Consider the following 22562-nt stretch of genomic DNA (forward strand, 5'->3'; position numbering starts at 1 on the left):
ACACAGGTGTATTGGGTAGAATAATTTACTTGTGCCTTTAATGAACCCAGGAGGCTAAGGCAAAAACATATTTAAAAAATTTAATTATTGCACTCCTTTTATTTGACTACATTCTACTAGTGTTTCTTTCTGTGCTGTCATCACAAAAGGGAATGAAAAGACACTACTGAAGCACTGCAGACAGAAATCAGGACACCGCCCTGAACCTGTTCACTAATTCAGTGAAATCTAAAAAAAGATCAGCTTAATGTTTATACTTTTAGGGAGGCCTGTGTACGGCGGTACAGTCTGAGCCATTTGTTTTGTCAGTTATATTGTGGCAAAATATTCACACCTGTTTCCTCGTAGATTCACAAAGGATTTTTAAAAAGTATAATTTTAAAATGAGTCTTATGAAATGAGACCTGACAATCAAGTTACAGGTTACTCAAATTTTACAATACTCAAAATATTGTCAAAATATTTTATTACAGTCTGGATGTTAACCTTAGATTGAAGACATGACTTCAAGTCAGCCAGACGAGGTAAAAAAAATCTCGTAATTATTGCCAAAAATTGTTTGAATACTGCTACAGCAGACTACTGGTCAATAAATATTAGCCTAACCATTGAGCATCTCGGTACTTTCAACGTTGCCATTCCCAATGCTAATACAGATGGTGCTTTGACGAACTGTCGCCGGTCTGGTTTCATTAGCCCGATGTCTACCGTGCGTGATTTGTACACGAATGGAAAAACAACAGCACAACAGTAGCTACTTCTGACCTGTACTGTCGCTTTAACACTGCTGTGCTTTGTTTGTACTATCAGTGCATGACAAAACGCATGAGAGCATCCTCCGGTACTCTTTTATTGCTATTTCAGATGTGAGCCCGGATCGGTGTACAGTAGGAGCTGCAGACACTGTCAAGCTAGTTTAGCTAGCTAGCTAACCGATAGGAATGTGGGAACGGTCTGTCGTGCAGAAACAAGCAACGACTCTAACTGGAAATATTTTCTCTTCTCTTTTATAGAATCAAGGCTGGAACAGAAAGAAAAGAAAAGAAGACACCTTCGATATTAAAAAAATAAGATGGCTATATAGATCAATTCTTCACAGAAGAGGCATTGACTGTTCGACGTATGCGCTACAGTAGTATGCACGGCCTATTTCCAACGTAGACTGCGCTCAGAATTCAGATTTGACGACCCAGGAGAATGTACGTATTATGCGTAGTTAGGAATTTATCGCAAAATACGTCCTGAACTCTGTTTTTTTCTGTGGAAGAAGTGAATAAGGTGCGAGTGACTTTGGATTATCGCAGAAGCCTTCTTTGCAGCGGCAAGGCTGACGTTACTGCGACTGAACTGAGGAGCGAGGGTGGGAAAGCCCGATGGATTTGTGACAGGAGGGGTAGAATGCTGAGCTAAAATGTCTCAAAATAAACGGATGACTCCCTCAAAAGAAACCTACAGCAAAGTCTCAAGTCTGCTTTGCTCGCAGTGGGGTTTAAATAAAAACGCTAGCTAACTACGCCCTGAGCAGTCTTTTAAAAGACAGGGTGCAAACCAACAAGCAGTTGCGGGTTGCTAAAATGACTTGCACGCTGCAGAAGCGGTGAAAAAATAAACTGCATTGCCGAGACCGGTTTTTACTAGGATTTGGACCTCGACTCCTGACATCTGGAAGTTCGGATGCAAGTAAATGACTGGTTTGAGCTACAGAATCCGGAACCTTATGACGGGCTTTTCTGGCCGTGTGGGTCCTGCTTACTCCAGCTACCGACTCCCACACAAAAAAGAACCGTGTCTGTGCCGCCGTGAGTGCAGTGCCGCAGCTAGCGTTAGCTGCTAGCTCCACATCTCAGCTGGCAACTGCCCGAGGTTAAGCTATAGCAGTCTTCGTGAAACATAAAGAAGGCATCTGAATGATTTTGGAGAAAGCTGAGTGAATCGCTCCCGAGGAAACCGAGTTTGGGACAGGGGGCCTGTACCTTTCAAAATATATATATATATATCTGTGATCCTTCGGACGGTGTGGATTTACTGTAGTCCGTGGCTGGCTGAACAGTCCTGTACGGAAACAGCGTAAGATCTTTACGTAGAATACGTGTTTTCCTAGGGAAGCATTGGATGACATTGCAGTCTTTTCCCTTCCATCTGGCCCCGGTGGTTGGGGTTAAAATAGCGTAAACTGCGCTGGGTATTGCGTTGGGGAAAAAAGAGAAGGTGGAGCGCTGTCCGTTGTACGTGCTGACGCAGTGGGTTTTCTACGTCTGTCCGTCGTGCGTGGTGACGCAGTGGGATTTCTACGTCTGTCCGTCGTACGTACTGACGCAGTGGGATTTCTACGTCTGGTCAGCGCTTCCCGCCGCCCCTCCCGCTGTGACGGTGATGGGTCGGAAGCGGTGTGTCGGTGCAGATTGTTCCAAGATGGCGGCCGGGTGCTGCGGGGTGAAGAAGCAGAAGCTGTCAGGGTCCCCCGGGTCGGGGGGTCCTGGCGGGGCGGGGAGCGGGGTAGCTGGGACGGGACACTGCGGATCTGACTTGGGGATTGGCTCCTCCTCGACAGTGGCGTCGGGGAGCGTGAATCGAGTAAACGGCCTGGGGGGTCCTGGGGGTAGCAGTAGCACCAACAACACCAACGCGCTATCCCCAACTCCCGGAGCCTACAACTCAACCGGCCTCTCCCCTAATCTCAGCCCCGGATCTGGTTCGGGCAGCGGTGGTAGGAAGATGGTCGTTTCAGCGGAGATGTGTTGCTTCTGTTTCGACGTGCTTTATTGCCATCTATACAATTACCAGGCTCCCCGAACACCCAGGTTTACAAACGACCCTTAGTAAGTAACGTCTTCATTCCTTGTCAGCGTTGGCTAATGTTGCCACTGTAACATTATGAATTATCACTGGTTATGTGTCGGTTTTATCTAGCTATATTAGGGAACATGGTTCATTTATATCTGTAACCTGGCTACTATAAACTTGCACTAATGACAATGGGAATGTATGGTTGCACACACGGAGTCTTTATGCTGTTTCCAGTTTACATTTACATTGAGTAACAGGCTAACAGTGTATTGTCTATGAACCTTAGTGGGTTAAGAAGTGAAACGCTGCTATAAAACATGATGTCGGCAGCCGGAGAACCTTCATCTACCAGACAGAGGAATGGCAAAAGCGTAAACTATGTGGTGAACACTGGCCTGAGTTTCTGCTGGCTCCGTGCTAACTGACTGGATAACGGTAACAAAGAAAGTAGCATACAGCTGCTCAGGTCGGCACCGAAAGCACAGAGACATCGCGCACGGTATCGCCAGTAGCTAACATTAGCGTGAAATATTGCACATGTAGTCTGATAAGTTAAGTATACAACGCCGTAACTCGCTGCCTGTATTGTTGACGACCCAATCTAGCTAGACTAGGTAGACTAAAACGAACAAAAACAATCCCAGTCTGGTTTACACCAGCTGGCTACACGTTAGCTGGACCACAGCTGTGTGTATGGCTTGACTGATCTATCTAATCTGCGAGTGAGATACACATGGACATTAACCCCATACCTTGTATCAATGTAACGTTTTCAGATTTAATAATACATGTTTATTTTTGTTCATATTGGTTATCTAACTTGACTTATATCATTTGGTTTAGTCAGTTAGCTCAGCTAACCTTAGCTAGGTGGCTAGTTTTACTTTTCCCTTTGTCAGTTTTATGGCTAACGCTAGCGCTGTGGAGGTTTGGCTGAAAAGTGTCTTTGTTTACTGTGCGCTTCATCTGGACAGAGCCTTTTCCAGGTTGTCGTTGGTATTATTTGGTTAAGTTAACTGTAGTGTGTTTTTCTGTGTGTAACTGCTAGCGATCGTTAGCCGGCAGTGGGTTACTAATCCCTTTGCCTCGCATACTGCAGCCAGCTAGTATAAGTGCCCTTTGTTGTTGATTTACAGATGGGTGGCTCGCTGGATTCTAAGCTTGCCAGCTATCTGGAAATGTACACATACATCAATATTCTGTTGTCGCAACCGTTCATTCATTTGCTTAAGTTGTATCTTGCTAACGTTGGTCGACTAATTGCATCGACACAGGTGATGCTGCCACTCACACAGGCCACAGCGGCTAACGTTAGCTAACTGACAATCGGTCGTAAAACAGGCTAGCGCTAAGTTGGCTAACTTGAAAATATTTTGGGAAAAACGGAAAGGAATGCCTGTTAATTAGTGCTGTGTATGTAGCTGTCGGTATGGTTTTAGTAACGCTGGATACATATAAAATGTGTTACTTTATCCGAGTAAGTAACGAGTTGGTCACGATACAAGCATAGCTAACGTTAGCTAGCTAGCAAGCAGTGTAAATCTGCCTTTGTTCAGCCGAATGAAACATGAGCGATACTCAGCTAGATAGGGCTAGCAGGATGTGTGTCTAACTAGGGAAATGATCCACGTGACTGATGTTTCTGTCTAGCTAACTTAATTTATGCATGTTGTAATTGGTATCAGTGGGATAATTTGGAGCCTTTAGTGCAGACAATCTTTGTTAGTGCAGACGTTCAGTATTTGATCTTTATTTTATCTGCGTTACTTCCTTAGCTTTATGAAGCTCTACTGTGGGAAACACATGCATGCTATGTTTGCCATCACGGCATTTGTGCCTGACATTTCCGCTTCACGCAGATGTGGTTTCACATTTGTACACAGTCTTCGGAATCCATAAACGGGAGAATATGGCCTCTTAACTGTATCTGTCTTTGAGACTGGGTTCTTTCCCCCAGTACAGGGTAGAATACTGGGCTCCTGTATCGCATATTTGTTTGTGCTGCGTGTATTAGTTACTAAAGATGTTTTCTGGGTTGTTTGCTGTTGTTCTCCCTGCCCCTGCACGTCTCATCAGGACAGGCTTGTCTTTAAATATGCAGCTTCAAGCTGCATAAATGTTTAATTATTGGATAAATTCTAGCTGGGGGATTTCATTCACATTCCATAAGCAATTCTTTCCTTGTGGTGGAAAAACAATCAGTCTGTTTTATGTTTTATTTATGTACGCTGTTTATGCTTTGTTTTTGATGAATAAATATTCCTAGTAATTTATAAACTTGTGGGGTGATCGTTATATGAAAAAAAAAACCCACATAGTCTTTTTTACTGTTTTTATTGACACTTGCTTCGCATTGCTGAGTAGGTTAATCAAAAACGTTTTATTAAAATTGACTACCCCAGTTATTGTATTTTCCCAGATACTCTTAGTTGACCTATAGTAATTATTGATGGCAGTGTACCCTCATATACTTGGATCACGCCCCTGTTTCCAAAATGACTGGATACCTTCTCTGCTGCATTTTAATCTACACTGCTTGGGCAGTCTGTCGTAAGAGTCTGGCTGATATATAAGCTTTGGAGATTGATAATTAGATTTGCTACAAGACAAACTAAAAGCCGCCCAATAAATGTTGAAACTGGCACGTGTCCAAGGCGTTTTTAAACTGCTCCAAACTGAAATAAGGAGGATGGGGTTCCCACCGTGCACCCTGTACCCCCGTAGGAGGATGGGGTTCCCACCGTGCACCCTGTACCCCCGTAGGAGGATGGGGTTCCCACCGTGCACCCTGTACCCCCGTAGGAGGATGGGGTTCCCACCGTGCACCCTGTACCCCCGTAGGAGGATGGGGTTCCCACCGTGCACCCTGTACCCCTGTGTCTGTCTGACGCCAGAGGTAGCTCATCGCTTAGAAAGCCTGTGACAAGGCAGTGGTACCACAGTGTCCTGAAACATCCCCATCAGTGTCCAGTGAAGAGTGCTTTTCCTTATTTTCGTTATGAAGGCTGTGCTGTTGCATTCAGAACGGCCCCCTCAGCTTGTCCTCAGTGCACCCACGCACCCCAGGCCATTTCATCAGCTTTAAGGTCCCATACAAGTCCCAGCCATGGCAGGGGCTGCCCCGGCCTGTAGAGGCACCCCAGGCCCTGGGGTGTGATTGGACATCATCATAGATTTGTTTTATGCTAAGAGACCCTCTTGAACCCTCCGCAGGTAGTGTGTATGGACACAGCTGTGAGGTTGTGGAACAACACAGTCCACACTAAGGGCTCTTGTTCCTGTCTGTTAGATGCTGTCTTTTCCATGAACTTCTCTCTTCTGTTTACAGAATAATGAGAGAAGAATGTACGTTTTTCTGTATGGAGTAGCTTCCTGTAAATCTCCCTTCCACACCTGTGCTTCAGCTAGGTACCCATGAGGCTTTGCACACTGACCCAGCACCATATTTCTGTAAGCTGCTGTCAACGTGTGGCCTATCGCTTAACTTTTCCCAGGGACATTGGGAAAGGGAGAGGAGAGCTTTGGTCTCTTTCCACATCAGGGAGGCCTCAGTCGCTAGACTGGTTTATGGATTTTTTGAATGGATGGTGCCGTGCTGGCCGTTTTTAACAGTCACGGGGCCGTCCTGCGCTGGGTTATCTCTGCCTCCAGCCCGTCCCCACGGTGCTGAAACACTGCCTGACTCAGGCCCCGTTCGGACAGACCTGACGGGCGTGTGGTTATCACACGGCACAGCTACAGGGCCTGATAAGGAGAACAGGACAGTGGGGTGGAGGAGTCCTCTCTGCTCCCTCTGTTTACTCTCTCACTCACACACATCTGCGGTCTGCGGCAGTGTGAGTGGCATGGTCATAAAGTTCACTGTGTGTACTGAGGCCTTGGAGGGAATGCAGCCTTGTTTCGCTGTGGTTCGGGTTCGGGCCTAACAGGCCTTAAACAATGTCGCTCAGCTTCATAGAGAATGAATGTACTTCCAACCGAGTTGCTCGCTGTGTGAACGCGTGGTTGAACTTCATTTGGCAGCACATACAGTATATTGGAAACCTGACCTCCTAGCATTTGACTAGAATAGCCGTAACTGGGGACAGCATTACAGATGCCGTAATTGAAAGTCCAGTCTGAGTTTTGAGGAGGTGTGTCTGCTCCCTCTGGTTTGAACTCATCGCTCTGTCACTCCTGCTTCTGTGTCCTGTGTGCTGGAAAGCACTTTTCTTTTTGCGTATTGGTGTGTTATTCTAAACAGACCTTTCCTGTCCATAAGGGATACAAATTAAAGCTCTAGCAGCTAAAACCTGCATCTGTGTTTCATTTCTCAGCGTGTAAGCCAAGTTTAGAGAAAACAGATGATGTCATCGTGCTGTGGATAAGGCATGTCCCCTTGAAGGGCATAAGGCTTCCTTGTCCGCCTATTTGATCTTCTGCAGTGGAATCCTGTTCTGACTGCCATAGCTGTCCTCCCTGTTGCTGTCTGACTGCTGTCTCTTGCATTGATTTTGGCTCCTTCAGTGCACATTTTCAGCTTTCCCTTTGAACAGCTGAAAGAAGTAGGTTATTGGTTGAGAGTGGGTCACATGGTCCATCTTTCTCAGTTTACACACACAGGGATTTCTTGAATTAGCAGGCTATTTATAGGGTACTACAGAGATGAGAGTAGCCAGAAAGAATATTTTTCACAAGGAAATTTACCTATAATATTTCTGCTGTGTGATTTTAACCCGGCCCAGCACATTGAAGTGTTCCCAGAGAGCCCTGCTTTGAGTTGTTGGGCTGTGATTGGTTGGCAGCCAGCTGTTCAGAGGGCACAAGCTCACACGGGTCACACGCAGGGCCTGTGTTCAGCGGTCGTGGGAGGCAGGGACCTGCACACTCAGCGTTCAGCCAGTCAAACGCCTGGATCCTCTCTGGCCAGTAGCGTTTCACTGGGCCGGGTTGGGGTCAGGCCGGGTGATCCACACCTTTGTTTAATGTACAGTACACAAGGGAATGTGTTCTGCCTTCCTTTATGATTTAAATTACTGCAGCAACAAACAACTGGAAATGAAGGTGGAACGGCACAGCTATTTTCTCCTTGTCTTCCATAAGGATTTCATCAAAGTGGTGAAATTAAATGCACTTGAGCATGAAATTATAAAAATGATTAACTTTCAAAGTAGCACTTTTGGTAGGCTACTTGTCATAGTAGGAAAATTCAATTTAGTTAATAAACCTCTGTCTAGAATTCTTAAAACTGGAAAATGCAGGACTCTTCTGAATTTTAACCACCTGGAAATGCCCTCTTATAAATGGCACCAGCAAGTTATGAATGAGGACTAAAGATGTTTGGGGCAGCTGGTATAAGCTAATTATTTCTCCTTTATATAGGAAATATGTCAGAGTGATTTAAGACCCTGCCCTTTAATATGTACTTTAATTGAATGAGCAGATGCATGGTTTAGCATGGCTTTACTGCACTTTGTGTTGTGATACTAATTTTGTGGCCAATATAATTCATTATAATTGAAATGCATTAAATATGCATTCAGCATTCAGCAGATTAATGTATAATATATATTTCATGCTGTGCTGTATTTGTGTAAGGTCATGATGTAGGGTACATGGTTGTAGTTGTTTGCTTAGGTAGTGATTAACCTATCAGCAGTATTATTGATAATGCTATTTAAAGTTCTAATCCTTAATTTTTTATATTAAAAAATTCTGTGTTTGATACCCTTTTCACACTGGTAGTGTGAGTTTCTTGTGCTTGTGCTCTGCTTCCTGTCTGGATCCTCTTGTGCTCTGCTTCCTGTCTGGATCCTCTTGTGGTCTGCTTCCTGTTTGGATTCTCTTGTGGTCTGCTTCCTGTCTGGATCCTCTTGTGGTCTGCTTCCTGTTTGGATTATCTTGTGGTCTGCTTCCTGTCTGGATCCTCTTGTGGTCTTGCAAGCACATGGCTGTGCTGCTTCATTCATGTTGACTTGGCTTTCCCCTTGTTTGGATTTAGGATTACATGCTGTCCTGCATTCAAAATCCATTATCAATAATACTGTTATTTTGTCCTGTATGTTCTGAACTCCCTTTAAGTGTGCATGTATCATTCTTTAATCGTGCATGTTAATTAGGGTCTGTGCACTGTGTTTCTGGCCCTGTTCCCTACGGCACTCTATGCTCCCTGTGTTTCGCTAAATAATTTCACAAACATTTGACTCGCACTGAAAGCCCAGCAAAGCCATATGCTTTTAGAATGTTCGTCCCAGCTCATCAAATTTAGCAAGCTGTTGAACAGCAGTGTCTGAGACCACGTAGAAGAACGCTTTTGGATTGTGTATATCTAATTTACTTTTCTGAAAATAATGGTGTCCTTTAAGCCCATGTGGACTGGGCTTTTTTATGATGTATGATATCGAATGGGAAAAAAAATCAGTAAAATCAATCATCTGTGCATGAATTAGCTTGGCTTGCACACCTTGTAAAGCTAATGGTTAATACAGTGTGTGTATGGTAGTAAAGTCTAATTTCTTCAGTTTATTATGTATGTGTAGAGTGGTGCAAGTAATAACAGGTTAGGAGCTGGTCTTGTAACCTCTAGTGTAAGTTGCTCTGGATAAGAGCATCTGCTAAATGCCTGTAATGTAATGGTCTAGTAACTTCAGTCTGATGTTGTGAAGTTACTATGTGCGTCACTTCCTCAGTTCTGCCTTTTTAGTAGCGGAATATTCTTTCATTTCCTTTCCACCAAATGGAACTTTTATCCTGAAATCACTTGGTCATCAAAATGTTATTTCATGCTGTCTGTCTACAGTCTGACTCTGGTCTTGTACAAATACCACCATGGCTAATGGATTAGCCTATTTTCAGTAACTGTCTCCTGCTTTATTTTAATTTAGTACACAGTGTTAAATTAAAACATAACGTGCCTAGTTTCCACAGTGTTTTTTAACGACGGGAGGTTTGTGTGCCACTGTTCTTATAGAAAGCGTTGCTGTATAGTCACTTGGCCCGTTTTTGGTGCCTAATCCATGGAAGGTTTCCCCAAGCCCAGAGCTCAAAGCCTGGATGAAGTAGCATGTATAGCAGATACAGCTCCCACATCTGTGAACTGGGGAAACGGCAGCCATTTTGGCAAGCTCATGTTTATCACCATTTTGTGAGTAGGGAGGTTTCCTGTTCCCCCCCAAGGGAGATGGTCATGTGTGCTGCAGTGTCTCCACAACACTCCTCCCCAACCAGCACCAGGAACAGGACCAGGACCAGGACCAGGACCAGCCTGGTCTCTGAGCGCTGCTTAGCGCGTGGTGTCGGGGGAAGGTCTGGACCCTCAGGGTTGAAGTGTAATCGCTTTGGTGTAACTGGCGTGATGCGTCCACTGGCCCTGGATTTGGGGTCATTAGGGTCAGGGGAGAGCCTGATGGGGAAACTCCAGTGTAGTGGAGCTGATGAGTTTGGGGGGAGTATAATATTAAAGCAATAAGCAGATGGGATGGGGGGTGGGTATAATGTTAAAGCAATAAGCCCTCTGTGTAAGAGCAGCTCAGAGGGGAAGCCCAGCGGTGCTCCTCCACATGAATGGGTGTCCATACCCTAACCCTAACCCAAACTCACAGGCAGTGTTTTCCTGTTTCCGCCTCTGGCGTTGGCTGTGAGAGGCCGGGTAGGGCTGTCCTGGGTCTCCTTATTCCACATGCGTCCTACAGTGGGGGAAACCAGGACAACGCTGTGTTTCACGGTGAAGTGACATTTCACAGAAGAGTTATGGTCTGCAAGCCCTCATATGAAGATCTGCTTTTGCAGGTGCAGGGCTGTCACTGCGTTAACAGAGACATATCTGCCCTGATCGTAGAACATGAGAAATATGCAGAGGTTGCTATTCCTGCCATGTTCTCTGGGTGAGTGGGCTCGCTGTGTGGACTCGTCCTTCCGGTTTTGTTTGGGAAGAGTCAGCAGACTCATGCTGTTCCTCAAACCTTCAGGGATGAGTTGGTGTTGAGTCACTATTTGGTTTTCCAGTCTGCTGTTTGTGTGGTTTGGATCAGTGATCTCTGTGTGTTGTGTTAGTGTGCCATTTCTATATGAGCTTGTGGTGCTGTTGGATTCAGTGTATGCCCCGTTTCATCTGTCACTCAAATCCTACTGAGATTGACTCCTCCCACTGCCTGACACACCTCCTCTAATCATCACAAGCATTCTTGTGCCTTTACCACTCATGAATAGAGCTGTGTGTGTCCTGGCTTTGACTGCCTGGTATTTTAAATCTAGCAATGTGTTTGTGACTCATTTATTCAAATACAATCTGCCCAAAACAAGCAGTGCGCAGTTGGGTCTTGGCAGGTTTGAGGTGTGATTGAGTCATTAAATTAAATATGTTCCAGTGAACTTAACCGATGACGGTATTTATGTTATGTTAACACCATGATGAAAATGGAATGGCCATTTTGGGTAGTTGGGTTATTGTTATATTTTCTGTTACCTGTAAAGACACATTTTGTTAAATTAAAACAATGTATTCATGGTTAAACTAACACTGACAGTTCAAGATTTATACAGATTAAGCATTGCGTTTTGTATCTTAGAACAAGCCTTTTTATCAAGTCCTGATTAACCAGATTCTGACTTAATATCCTCCAAATCCGGGACCCGCTCCGCATTGCTCTCCAGGCAAATGGGCCTAACTGTCATGGGAAGCAAAGGCTTATGGGAAGCAGAGGCTCCTGGGAAACAAAGGTTCATGGAAAGCAGAGGCTCATGGGAAACGAAGGCTCATGGGTAGAACTAAACTTGCAGACTTCCATTTGGGCGCATGGTGTTCCTGTGGAAGCCCACACCTGTCAGTCAGAGCCGTCTGCTGCCGTTACGAGGAGCGCTACAGAAAAGGCCATGTCTCCCTTTCTGATAGGCTAGTGCCGATTTCAGCTGGGCTGCCATTTTGCGAGGTGTAGGTATTTCTGCAGATCTGTGCTCATCTGAGATGGATCTTCCCTTAGATTACAAAGAAACACTTAAGATGGATGGTATGGTGATCGAGTTACATTCCAGTCACTTTTGACCATGTTTGCTCTCGCACCACTCACCAGGATCTGACATGGTAGCAGGTCAGGTGACAGGGTGACTGGTCAGGTGGCAGGGTGGCAGGTCTGGTGACAGGTCAGGTGACAGGGTGGCAGGTCAGGTGACTGCGTGACAGGTGAGGTGACGGTGGCAGGTCTGGTGACAGGGTGACAGGTCAGGTGACAGGGTGGCAGGTCTGGTGACAGGTCTGGTGACAGGGTGACAGGTCAGGTGACAGGGTGGCAGGTCTGGTGACAGGTCAGGTGACAGGGTGGCAGGGTGACCGGTCAGGTGACAGGGTGGCAGGTCTGGTGACAGGTCAGGTGACAGGGTGGCAGGGTGACAGGTCAGGTGACAGGGTGGCAGGTCTGGTGACAGGTCAGGTGACAGGGTGGCAGGGTGACAGGTCAGGTGACAGGGTGGCAGGTCTGGTGACAGGTCAGGTGACAGGGTGGCAGTGGTTAGTTACAGTAAGACTAATTGCATGCGGGTAACCGCGTCGGTGCAGACAGCCGCAGTGCAGGTTTGACTGCCCCTGGGACAGAGCAGGGAAGAATGAGCAAACTGCCCTGTATTCAGCCAATAATTATCCTTCATTTTTTATTAAAATTGAACAAAGGGTGCCTTGTTATGGTTTTGGAAGCTAAGGTGCTGTAGCCTGTTTGCTTCATGCTTCTCTTAAAATAAAATTAAAAACTGTCAAGATCTACGTTTGGCTTATTGCTATTAAAACATTAGCCTTTAGTTTTTACTTGAGTAAAGTGTTTGGGCCACTGGCCTAATTCTGCTCTGCTGTGTGGAACTCTTTCTGTTCCAGTCTGGCATCAGGGTTATAATGACACGCTGGACCACCGGCTGAAGAGCCAGTTCTATGAGTCATCCGGTATTTAAACTCACTGGATTGTGTGGGCATATTTCTGTCTGTGAGGTTTTACCCGCTGCTTGTTCATAACCCCTTAAAAACTCAGGATATGTAGTGTGTGTGATCCTCTCTAACAGACAGCTGATTCATTATTCCTTAGTTTTCTCAGGCAAGAAGGAAACCTGTACTACAATCCAGAAGCATGTTAGCATGCTGCTATATTGCTGTCAGTATAGTTCTGCTTATGACTACCAATATTTATTTATTTGTTTAAGTCTAAGAAATAGAGAATTGGATTACATGTCAGAGGACCTGTAATTTTATTTGATCAGATCTGATATGTGGTGGAATTTTAACTGAAGGGTCTTCAGTCTCTTATCTTTTTTTACAGGGACCTGACCCTACTATTCAATTCAGCTTCAATTTAAATGAGTTTCTGTGGGGCTTTTTCCAAAGCCTGTTGAATCAAAGCCTGTTTACAGAGCTGTGGGGCTGAGCCCTGTGACACTGGCCTGGGGTGACGGGGCGGGGGGAATCTCCCAGGCTGCTAACAGGAGGAGTCCCTGTGCAGAACCTGAGGGGGGGCCCATCTGCTGCTGGCTGAAGGGAAAAGGCTGATTACGTAATACATGCATAATAAACAGGGACACCACGTACATGGCAATGACAACATGTAACTGAAGCTGGGTGAGGATGACTCTGTTACTCTATGACTCTATATTCCTGATGAGAGATGGGCTGGAAGGTGGACAGGTGGTGCTGTCTGGCTGGGGTCAGGCTGGAGCTGGGTGGGGAGGAGGAGCTCTGGGTAGGGTGAGGAGCGCTGGGTATGAGGAGGAGCGCTGGGTAGGAGGAGGAGCTCTGGGTAGGGCGAGGAGCTCTGGGTAGCAAAGAGGAGCTCTGGGTCAGGGGGGAGGAGCTCTGGGTAGCGGAGGGGAGCTCTGGGTAGCGGAGAGGAGCTCTGGGTAGGGGAGAGGAGCTCTGGGTAGGAGGAGGAGCTCTGGGTGGGGGGAGGAGCTCTGGGTAGGGGAGAGGAGCTCTGGGTAGGGGAGAGGAGCTCTGGTTAGGGGGAGGAGCTCTGGGTAGGGGGAGGAGCTCTGGGTAGGGGGAGGAGCTCTGAGTCAGGGGAGGAGCTCTGGGTGGGGAGGAGGAGCTCTGGGTAGGGGGAGGAGCTCTGGGACAGACCAGCCCCTGCCTGGAGGTATTGCACCCATTGAAGCAGGGCCTCAGTCCCAGGCGGAAAGGTTCATAGCTCTGATCTCCTGGATAAGTGGAACATCGCACCAAATTCCAGAGATTCCTGCTTGTGACATATCTGTGAGCTAATCCAGGTCTGTGAAATGCTCTTGGGGTGGAGAGGAGACGTGGAATAAACTCTGTCCCGTGCTGTACAGCGGGGGTGGGGAGAGTAACGCTGCTGACTGAGTCAACACTGAACCCACTGACCTGGGCTGCAGCTCAGAGCTATCTCTCTGCGTGCTGAACTCCCACCGCACTGCATTCCCACCGCGCTTCATTCCCACTGCGCTGCATTCCCACCGCGCTGCATTCCCACCGCGCTGCATTCCGCACTGCGCTGCATTCCCACTGCGCTGCATTCCCACCGCGCTGCATTCCCACCGCGCTGCATTCCCACCGCACTGCATTCCCACCGCGCTTCATTCCCACTGCGCTGCATTCCCACCGCGCTGCATTCCGCACTGATGGTAGCTCTACAGCAGGATGGGGGCTGATGGTAGCTCTACAGCAGGGTGGGGGCTGATGGTAACTCTACAGCAGGGTGAGGGCTGATGGTAGCTCTACAGCAGGGTGGGGGCTGATGGTAGATCTACAGCAGGGTGGGGGCTGATGGTAACTCTACAGCAGGGTGGGGGCTGATGGTAGCTCTACAGCAGGGTGGGGGCTGATGGTAGCTCTACAGCAGGGTGGGGGCTGATGGTAACTCTACAGCAGGGTGGGGGCTGATGGTAACTCTACAGCAGGGTGAGGGCTGATGGTAGCTCTACAGCAGGGTGGGGGCTGATGGTAGCTCTACAGCAGGGTGGAGGCTGATGGTAGCTCTACAGCAGGGTGGGGGCTGATGGTAGCTCTACAGCAGGGTGGGGGCTGATGGTAGCTCTACAGCAGGGTGGGGGCTGATGGTAACTCTACAGCAGGGTGAGGGCTGATGGTAGCTCTACAGCAGGGTGGGGGCTGATGGTAGCTCTACAGCAGGGTGGGGGCTGATGGTAGCTCTACAGCAGGGTGGGGGCTGATGGTAGCTCTACAGCAGGGTGGGGGCTGATGGTAACTCTACAGCAGGGTGGGGGCTGATGGTAACTCTACAGCAGGGTGAGGGCTGATGGTAGCTCTACAGCAGGGTGGGGGCTGATGGTAGCTCTACAGCAGGGTGGAGGCTGATGGTAGCTCTACAGCAGGGTGGGGGCTGATGGTAACTCTACAGCAAGGTGGGGGCTGATGGTAGCTGTGCTTCTTTAGTGCCAGTGCTTGTTTTCCGGTAGATTCACAGCTGTGGTTTTAAGGGAGCTGGTGCTCAGTTCCTCAGCCTGGGGTTCCCTCCTTGAGGTTAAAGTGATTTTTCTTAAAGTGAGTGCTGCAGTCTGCCGGCCCTTTGGGATCAGTGCTTCATTTCTGTTGAAGTTGGAGTCTTTTGACGAGACGTTAAAGTGTTTTCAACCACCACCCCCCCAACCCCAACTTCCAACCCCTATATTCTCTGACCTGGGTTGTCACAGTGGGGTGTGTGAGGGTGTGGGTGTGCGCGTACGCGTGTCTGTGTGTGCGTGTCTGTGTGTGTGTGTGTGGGGTGTGTGTAATCTTGAGTTCAAAGGGTTAGAAAAGCTTTTTTTCCTCTCTGCTGTAGATTAAAATGCTGTAATTGACGCTTACTTATCATGTGCTGTGGTACCATGAGACAGAAGATGCTCTAAAAATAGACAAACAAGGAGGGTAGTATTCTGACTGTGGTCTCGCTTCTCTTCCACGGTTTCTGTGAATCCTAAGAGATTAACAGCAACGATGCTGACGAGTGTGTTTTATTTTTCTGGCTCTTTCCATTTCTGTTGCTTATCATGAGGGCGTTGGATGTTATTACATCAGTAGCCAGAGGCCCTAGTCCCCAGCAGTTCAGATGGCTATTTTTCTTGGAACTGTACATTTAAATGACAAAAAGGCCATTTTTACTAATCTGGCTTGTTTTGGTGTGGAAGTCTGGTGAAATGTGGATGAGAGTGGGGTTGCCAGGCATGGTGCTGGGGGGCGGTAATGGCCACACTGTTTAATGGAGCTCAGCGTGTCCTCAGGAATCTACAGACACCAGAAACTTTTGCATTTTTGTCGTGTCATATTAAGCTAAAGATACCAGTACTGTGAGTGGAACAAACGGTGGAACTAAGCCTTATGCATTACTAACAAACTCACTAACTAGAGTTTTAGAGTGACAGGAAATGATCGGATGATTTCAGCAGTGACAGGAAATGTCACTAGACCAGGGAATTATGAAGTAGCATCAGAAATAAACCATAAATATGATCATTTTTAGGATTGCTCAATTTAATGAAAAAAGCAATATGAAAGACAATCGTTCCAAATGCCCCAGTCACTCCAAATTCTCAATTGGGCCAATCACGGCAGGGTGGCACTGGGCAAACAGTCAAATGGGCCAATCATGGAATGGTGGGCGAAGGCCCCAGAATGGGCGGGGGGGGATGTTTTACACGTCTTTCAGTTTGGGTGCCCTGGGATTGTTTCACAACCCAAGATAAAGAGAACTCTGTTTTTTAGGCCAGGAAGCACCTGGAGGTGGAGCTTTTGGCAGAGTGCAGAAGGTTTTAATTACATAGCTAGTATTTAATCAGTCCATTATAGATCATTTCTCCAATTATTTAGATATGGCCATTTAGATTTGATAGAGTTGTTGTCCTGGTGCTGTCGTGCCCTAAGGTCCACTGTCCTCATACTGTTCGACTTGTCTCTCTCCACAACCAGCTGTCCCCACGCTAACCCCACACTACACTGTCCCCACACTACACTGACCCCACACTGTCCCCACACTACGCTGTCCCTACACTACGCTGTCCCCACACTACACTGTCCCCATGCTACACTATCACCACACTACGCTGTCCCCACACTACACTGTCCCCACACTACGCTGTCCCCACACTACGCTGTCCCTACACTACGCTGACCCCACACTACTGTCCCCACGCTACACTGACCCCACACTACACTGTCCCCATGCTACACTGACCCCACACTGTCCCCACACTACACTGTCCCCACACTACGCTGTCCCCACACTACGCTGTCCCTACACTACGCTGACCCCACACTACTGTCCCCACGCTACACTGACCCCACACTACACTGTCCCCATGCTACACTGACCCCACACTGTCCCCACACTACACTGTCCCCATGCTACACTATCACCACACTACACTGACCCCATTCTACACTGTCCCCACACTACACTGACCCCACACTACACTGTCCCCACGCTACACTGACCCCATGCTACACTGACCCCACACTGTCCCCACACTACACTGTCCCCATGCTACACTATCACCACACTACACTGACCCCATTCTACACTGTCCCCACACTATACTGTCCCCACACCACCCTGTCCCCCACACTACGCTGTCCCCACACTACGCTGTCCCCATGCTACACTGTCCCCATGCTACACTGACCCCACACTGTCCCCGTGCTACACTGACCCCACACTGTCCCCGTGCTACACTGACCCCACGCTACACTGTCCCCATGCTACACTGACCCCACACTGTCCCCACACTACACTGACCCTACACTGTCCCAACACTACACCGCACTGTCTGATTTGTGTCTCTCTCCACAGCCCGCTGTTTGTCACGTGGAAGATTGGCCGGGACAAGCGGCTGAGGGGTTGTATAGGTACATTTTCTGCCATGAACCTGCATTCAGGCCTCAGGGAGTACACACTTACCAGGTAAGCCTGCTGTCCTCTCCGTCGTCTCTGTCATTACCCCCCACCCGGGCGCTTAAAACTGAGTACTCAACATGGATGACAGGCTTGTTATCAAGCCAAAGCCAGAGCCAGTATCTCCATTTGCTTATGTAGTTTCTGGACTGCACTTCTGGCTTGGCACCAGTGCATGCATATAACACTGTTCTAACCATCCTGCTCCAAAATACACCCTGAAAGAACTCTTTGTAGAGAATGGCACATTCATGAGAGGTCATTTCTAGGTCCAGTGAGTAGGACAGAGATTTTGTGAAAATTTTCAGCTTTGAAATGTTTACAGTATTGGCCCAAAACAGCCTTTATTATTCTTGAACTTCCTGAAATTTTAGATTTTCATGACAGATGTTGTTGTAGGTGACTTTAAATCAACAACTGATGCAACAACACAAAAAAGCTTCATGCTTCATTTTCACCAAATGTTTATCACCATGTAATCATATTTTAGCATGATGTGGTTATTACTTTGGTGCTGACAAGGTCACGGTTTTGCTTGTCCTGGAACAATGTGATTATGGGTTAAAGACTGCAGGGTAAGAGTTAAATCTGTCTGTAGAGGGACAGAAGTGAGCAGGAGTGGTGTTGAGTCTAGTGGGTTAATCAGACATGAGCGGGAGTGGTGTTGAGTGTGGTGGGTTAATCAGACATGAGCAGGAATGGTGTTGAGTGTGGTGGGTTAATCAGACATGAGCAGGAATGGTGTTGAGTGTAGTGGGTTAATCAGACATGAGCAGGAGTGGTGTCGAGTGTAGTGGGTTACTCAGACATGAGCGAGAGTGGTGTTGAGTGTAGTGGGTTAATCAGACATGAGCGGGAGTGGTGTTGAGTGTGGTGGGTTAATCAGACATGAGCAGGAATGGTGTTGAGTGTAGTGGGTTAATCAGAAATGAGCATCAGTGGTGTTGAGTGTAGTGGGTTAATCAGACATGAGTGAGAGTGGTGTTGAGTGTGGTGTGTTAATCAGACATGAGCAGGAATGGTGTTGAGTGTAGTGGGTTAATCAGACATGAGCGAGAGTGGTGTTGAGCATACCTGTTAACCCCTTCAGTATCGCCCCCCTCCCCACCACTTTATTTTAACACAAGCCTGAAAATGACATACCCAAAATAAAATGGTTACTTTTCTTGAACCCTTTTGACTACAGGCATAATTCTGGTTTCTTCTGAAAGGTAAGCCTTGGGAGTTTGTTTTACAAGAGTCACATTTTCTCTAAATATTACTGAAAGAAAGTAACTGAAGTAAATAGCTTTTGGCGTGTATGCAGTAGCGAAACGGACAACAATGATAACTCCTCTGCAGTATTGCAAAGTAAACGATGAACATTCTATTGATATTTCTTCGAGTTAGCACGTTTTTGGGACTAAAAATCACCAGATTTTACTGTCATTCTTGTTATCTGTGGATTTCAAAAACGCATAGAAGGTGAGGGGCCCCAAGCTTGTTTTGGCACCCCACGTTACAAAATAAGGTACCGTTGTGGCGAACACATTGCCGTTGTGAAATAGTTTATAGTGGGAGAACCGTGAGTTTAACTCTTTCACACTCTGTTTCGTGTGACCAGGCTGTTTGAAAATTTCACCATAAGAAACGGAAGGAATGCAGATTAACCTGCTCCAGCCCAACTAGGACAGGTGAAACTTAAGGGTTTAAACAGGAGAGAAATGAGCAGGAGTGGTGTTGAGTGTAGTGGGTTAATCAGACATGAGTGGGAGTGGTGTTGAGTGTAATGGGTTAATCGGACATGAGCGAGAGTGGTGTTGAGTGTAGTGGGTTAATCAGACATGAGCGAGAGTGGTGTTGAGTGTAGTGGGTTAATCAGACATGAGCAGGAGTGGTGTTGAGTGTAGTGGGTTACTCAGACATGAGTGGGAGTGGTGTTGAGTGTAGTGGGTTAATCAGACATGAGTGGGAGTGGTGTTGAGTGTAGTGGGTTAATCGGACATGAGCGAGAGTGGTGTTGAGTATAGTGAGTTAATCAGACATGAGCGAGAGTGGTGTTGAGTGTAGTGGGTTAATCAGACATGAGCAGGAGTGGTGTTGAGTGTAGTGGGTTAATCAGACATGAGTGGGAGTGGTGTTGAGTGTAGTGGGTGAATCAGACATGAGCGAGAGTGGTGTTGAGTGTAGTGGGTGAATCAGACATGTCTCCTTGTCTGTGTTTCTATCTGTGTCTGTATCTGTATTTGTGTGTCTGTGTGTGTCTGCATTCCGATTTCTCCCAAAAGCGTTGGATTGGAACTTGTTGGAAGGGTGGCATCCTATGACAGTGTCACGTTGAAAGTCACTGAGCTCTTCATCATGCCCTGCATTGACATTCTCAGTCACCTGAGGACACCTGAGTTGCTTTTCTGTTTTTCCTTACATATCGCACTAATGTACAAGCATCATGGTCATTGAATGTGCGCTTTTGAACCAGATTCTGATCCTATTTACTGATGTCTTTCCCATAGATCTGAATGCAGATGTCGTTTTAGTCACTGTTCCTATTGAAACACTAGCTAGTTGAGCAGTCTTCGTGACTGAAACTCCTGCCATCTGTGCCCAATAATGAACCCTCTTTCAAAGTCACTTGGATTTTTTCCTCTTGCCTCTTGATCCAAAATCGAGGTCAACTGGGCTTGCTCAGAATGTTTATACATGCTGCAGAGCACAATAGGATGTTAATTGCTTAATTGTATCATGAAGTACTCCTTTATAGGAGCATCTGCATTAGTTATGTTATATATATAAAATATGCATACACACACACAAGGAAGCCATTATGAAGTTGAGAAATAAGAAAAGACTGTCAGAGTCATAAGCCAAACTTTAGGCTTACCAAAACCAACTGTTTCCAGATTTATGGACATTTAGAGCATCTCTCCTTTATCATCCCTGGTCTATCATTACCAGCTGTCATATAATATTATAATCTTCCCTTCTCTAATGGCCTGTGTGCTGAGTTAGAGGCTGTGTGTGAGAGTGTGAGTCTTGGCCCTTCCCTAATGGCCTGTGAGCTGAGTTCGAGGCTGTGTGTGAGTCTTGGCCCTTCCCTAATGGCCTGTGAGCTGAGTTAGAGGTTGTGTGTGAGTCTTGGCCCTTCCCTAATGGCCTGTGAGCTGAGTTAGAGGTTGTGTGTGAGTCTTGGCCCTTCCCTAATGGCCTGTGTGCTGAGTTAGAGGCTGTGTGTGAATCTTGGCCCTTCCCTAATGGCCTGTGTGCTGAGTTAGAGGCTGTGTGTGAGTCTTGGCCCTTCCCTAATGGCCTGTGAGCTGAGTTAGAGGCTGTGTGTGAGTCTTGGCCCTTCCCTAATGGCCTGTGAGCTGAGTTAGAGGTTGTGTGTGAGTCTTGGCCCTTCCCTAATGGCCTGTGAGCTGAGTTAGAGGTTGTGTGTGAGTCTTGGCCCTTCCCTAATGGCCTGTGAGCTGAGTTAGAGGCTGTGTGTGAATCTTGGCCCTTCCCTAATGGCCTGTGTGCTGAGTTAGAGGCTGTGTGTGAATCTTGGCCCTTCCCTAATGGCCTGTGTGCTGAGTTAGAGGCTGTGTGTGAGTCTTGGCCCTTCCCTAATGGCCTGTGAGCTGAGTTAGAGGCTGTGTGTGAATCTTGGCCCTTCCCTAATGGCCTGTGTGCTGAGTTAGAGGCTGTGTGTGAATCTTGGCCCTTCCCTAATGGCCTGTGTGCTGAGTTAGAGGTTGTGTGTGAGTCTTGGCCCTTCCCTAATGGCCTGTGTGCTGAGTTAGAGGTTGTGTGTGAGTCTTGGCCCTTCCCTAATGGCCTGTGTGCTGAGTTAGAGGCTGTGTTTGAGAGTGTGAGTCTCGGTCGGCCTCCTAGCGGGCAGTCAGGCAGTGAGTCACACTTCTGGCACAAATCATTTCTGTCTGAACTGAATGTGGCTGAAATGACTGACTGCAGTGGCAAAGTGTTGCTTTGTTTTGGGTAGCAGGATTTCATACTGCACTTTTCCTAAGCTCTCGGATTGTTGGCTGTCCTGCTCTCATACCCAGCGTGAAATTGAAGGGAGAGGGCAATCCCAGCATGCTGGACAAGAGCAGCACTGAACATTCCGTTCTCTGCCTCAAAGCACCGAATGCTGACATGCGGCTGTTTCTGTGTGTGCTTTTCTAGAGCATCTGTGTGCCTGTGAGTGCTTATCTAGAGCATCTGTGTGCCTGTGAGTGCTTTTCTAGAGCATCTCTGTTTCTGTGTGTGCTTATCTAGAGCTCTCTGTGCCTGTGTGTGCTTATCTAAAGCATCTGTGTGCCTGTGAGTGCTTATCTAGAGCATCTCTGTGCCTGTGTGTGCTTATCTAGAGCATCACTGTGCCTGTGAGTGCTTATCTAGAGCATCTGTGTGCCTGTGAGTGCTTATCTAGAGCATCTCTGTGCCTGTGTGTGCTTATCTAGAGCATCTGTGTGCCTGTGAGTGCTTATCTAGAGCATCACTGTGCCTGTGAGTGCTTATCTAGAGCATCACTGTGCCTGTGAGTGCTTATCTAGAGCATCTCTGTGCCTGTGTGTGCTTATCTAGAGCATCATTGTGCCTGAGTGCTTATCTAGAGCATCTGTGTGCCTGTGAGTGCTTATCTAGAGCATCTGTGTGCCTGTGTGTGCTTATCTAGAGCATCACTGTGCCTGTGAGTGCTTATCTAGAGCATCTCTGTTTCTGTGAGTGCTTATCTAGAGCATCACTGTGCTTGTCTAGAGCATCACTGTGCCTGTGTGTGCAGCCTTTCGCCCCCTGCCCCCCCGTACCCCCCACCCCCGCTCTTTTCCGTCGCTCAGGTAGCTCTTCCAGGTCATTTAAGGTGAAAGCCTGTTCTGCCTCTTCAGGATGAGAAGTGAGTCAGGTGGACAGGAATGAAATTACGTTAATGGGAGGGCGCTTGCTTAACTGACTGTCTCT

At 47.3% G+C, this 22562-nt stretch overlaps 1 protein-coding gene across 1 annotated transcript in view; it reads left to right on the plus strand.

Moving 5' to 3' along the window:
- ammecr1 (AMMECR nuclear protein 1) overlaps positions 1 to 22562 on the plus strand; it is a 47351-nt gene that overhangs the window by 12116 nt on the left and 12673 nt on the right. Inside the window, exons 2-3 of the mRNA XM_035431717.1 lie at positions 1014 to 2819; positions 17538 to 17648. Coding sequence (XP_035287608.1) covers positions 2374 to 2819; positions 17538 to 17648 — 557 coding nt within the window. The 5' untranslated portion in view covers positions 1014 to 2373. The remainder of the gene's footprint in view (positions 1 to 1013; positions 2820 to 17537; positions 17649 to 22562) is intronic.

The sequence above is a fragment of the Anguilla anguilla genome, chromosome 9 (assembly GCF_013347855.1).
Source record: "Anguilla anguilla isolate fAngAng1 chromosome 9, fAngAng1.pri, whole genome shotgun sequence".
NCBI classification, from domain to species: Eukaryota; Metazoa; Chordata; class Actinopteri; order Anguilliformes; family Anguillidae; genus Anguilla; species Anguilla anguilla.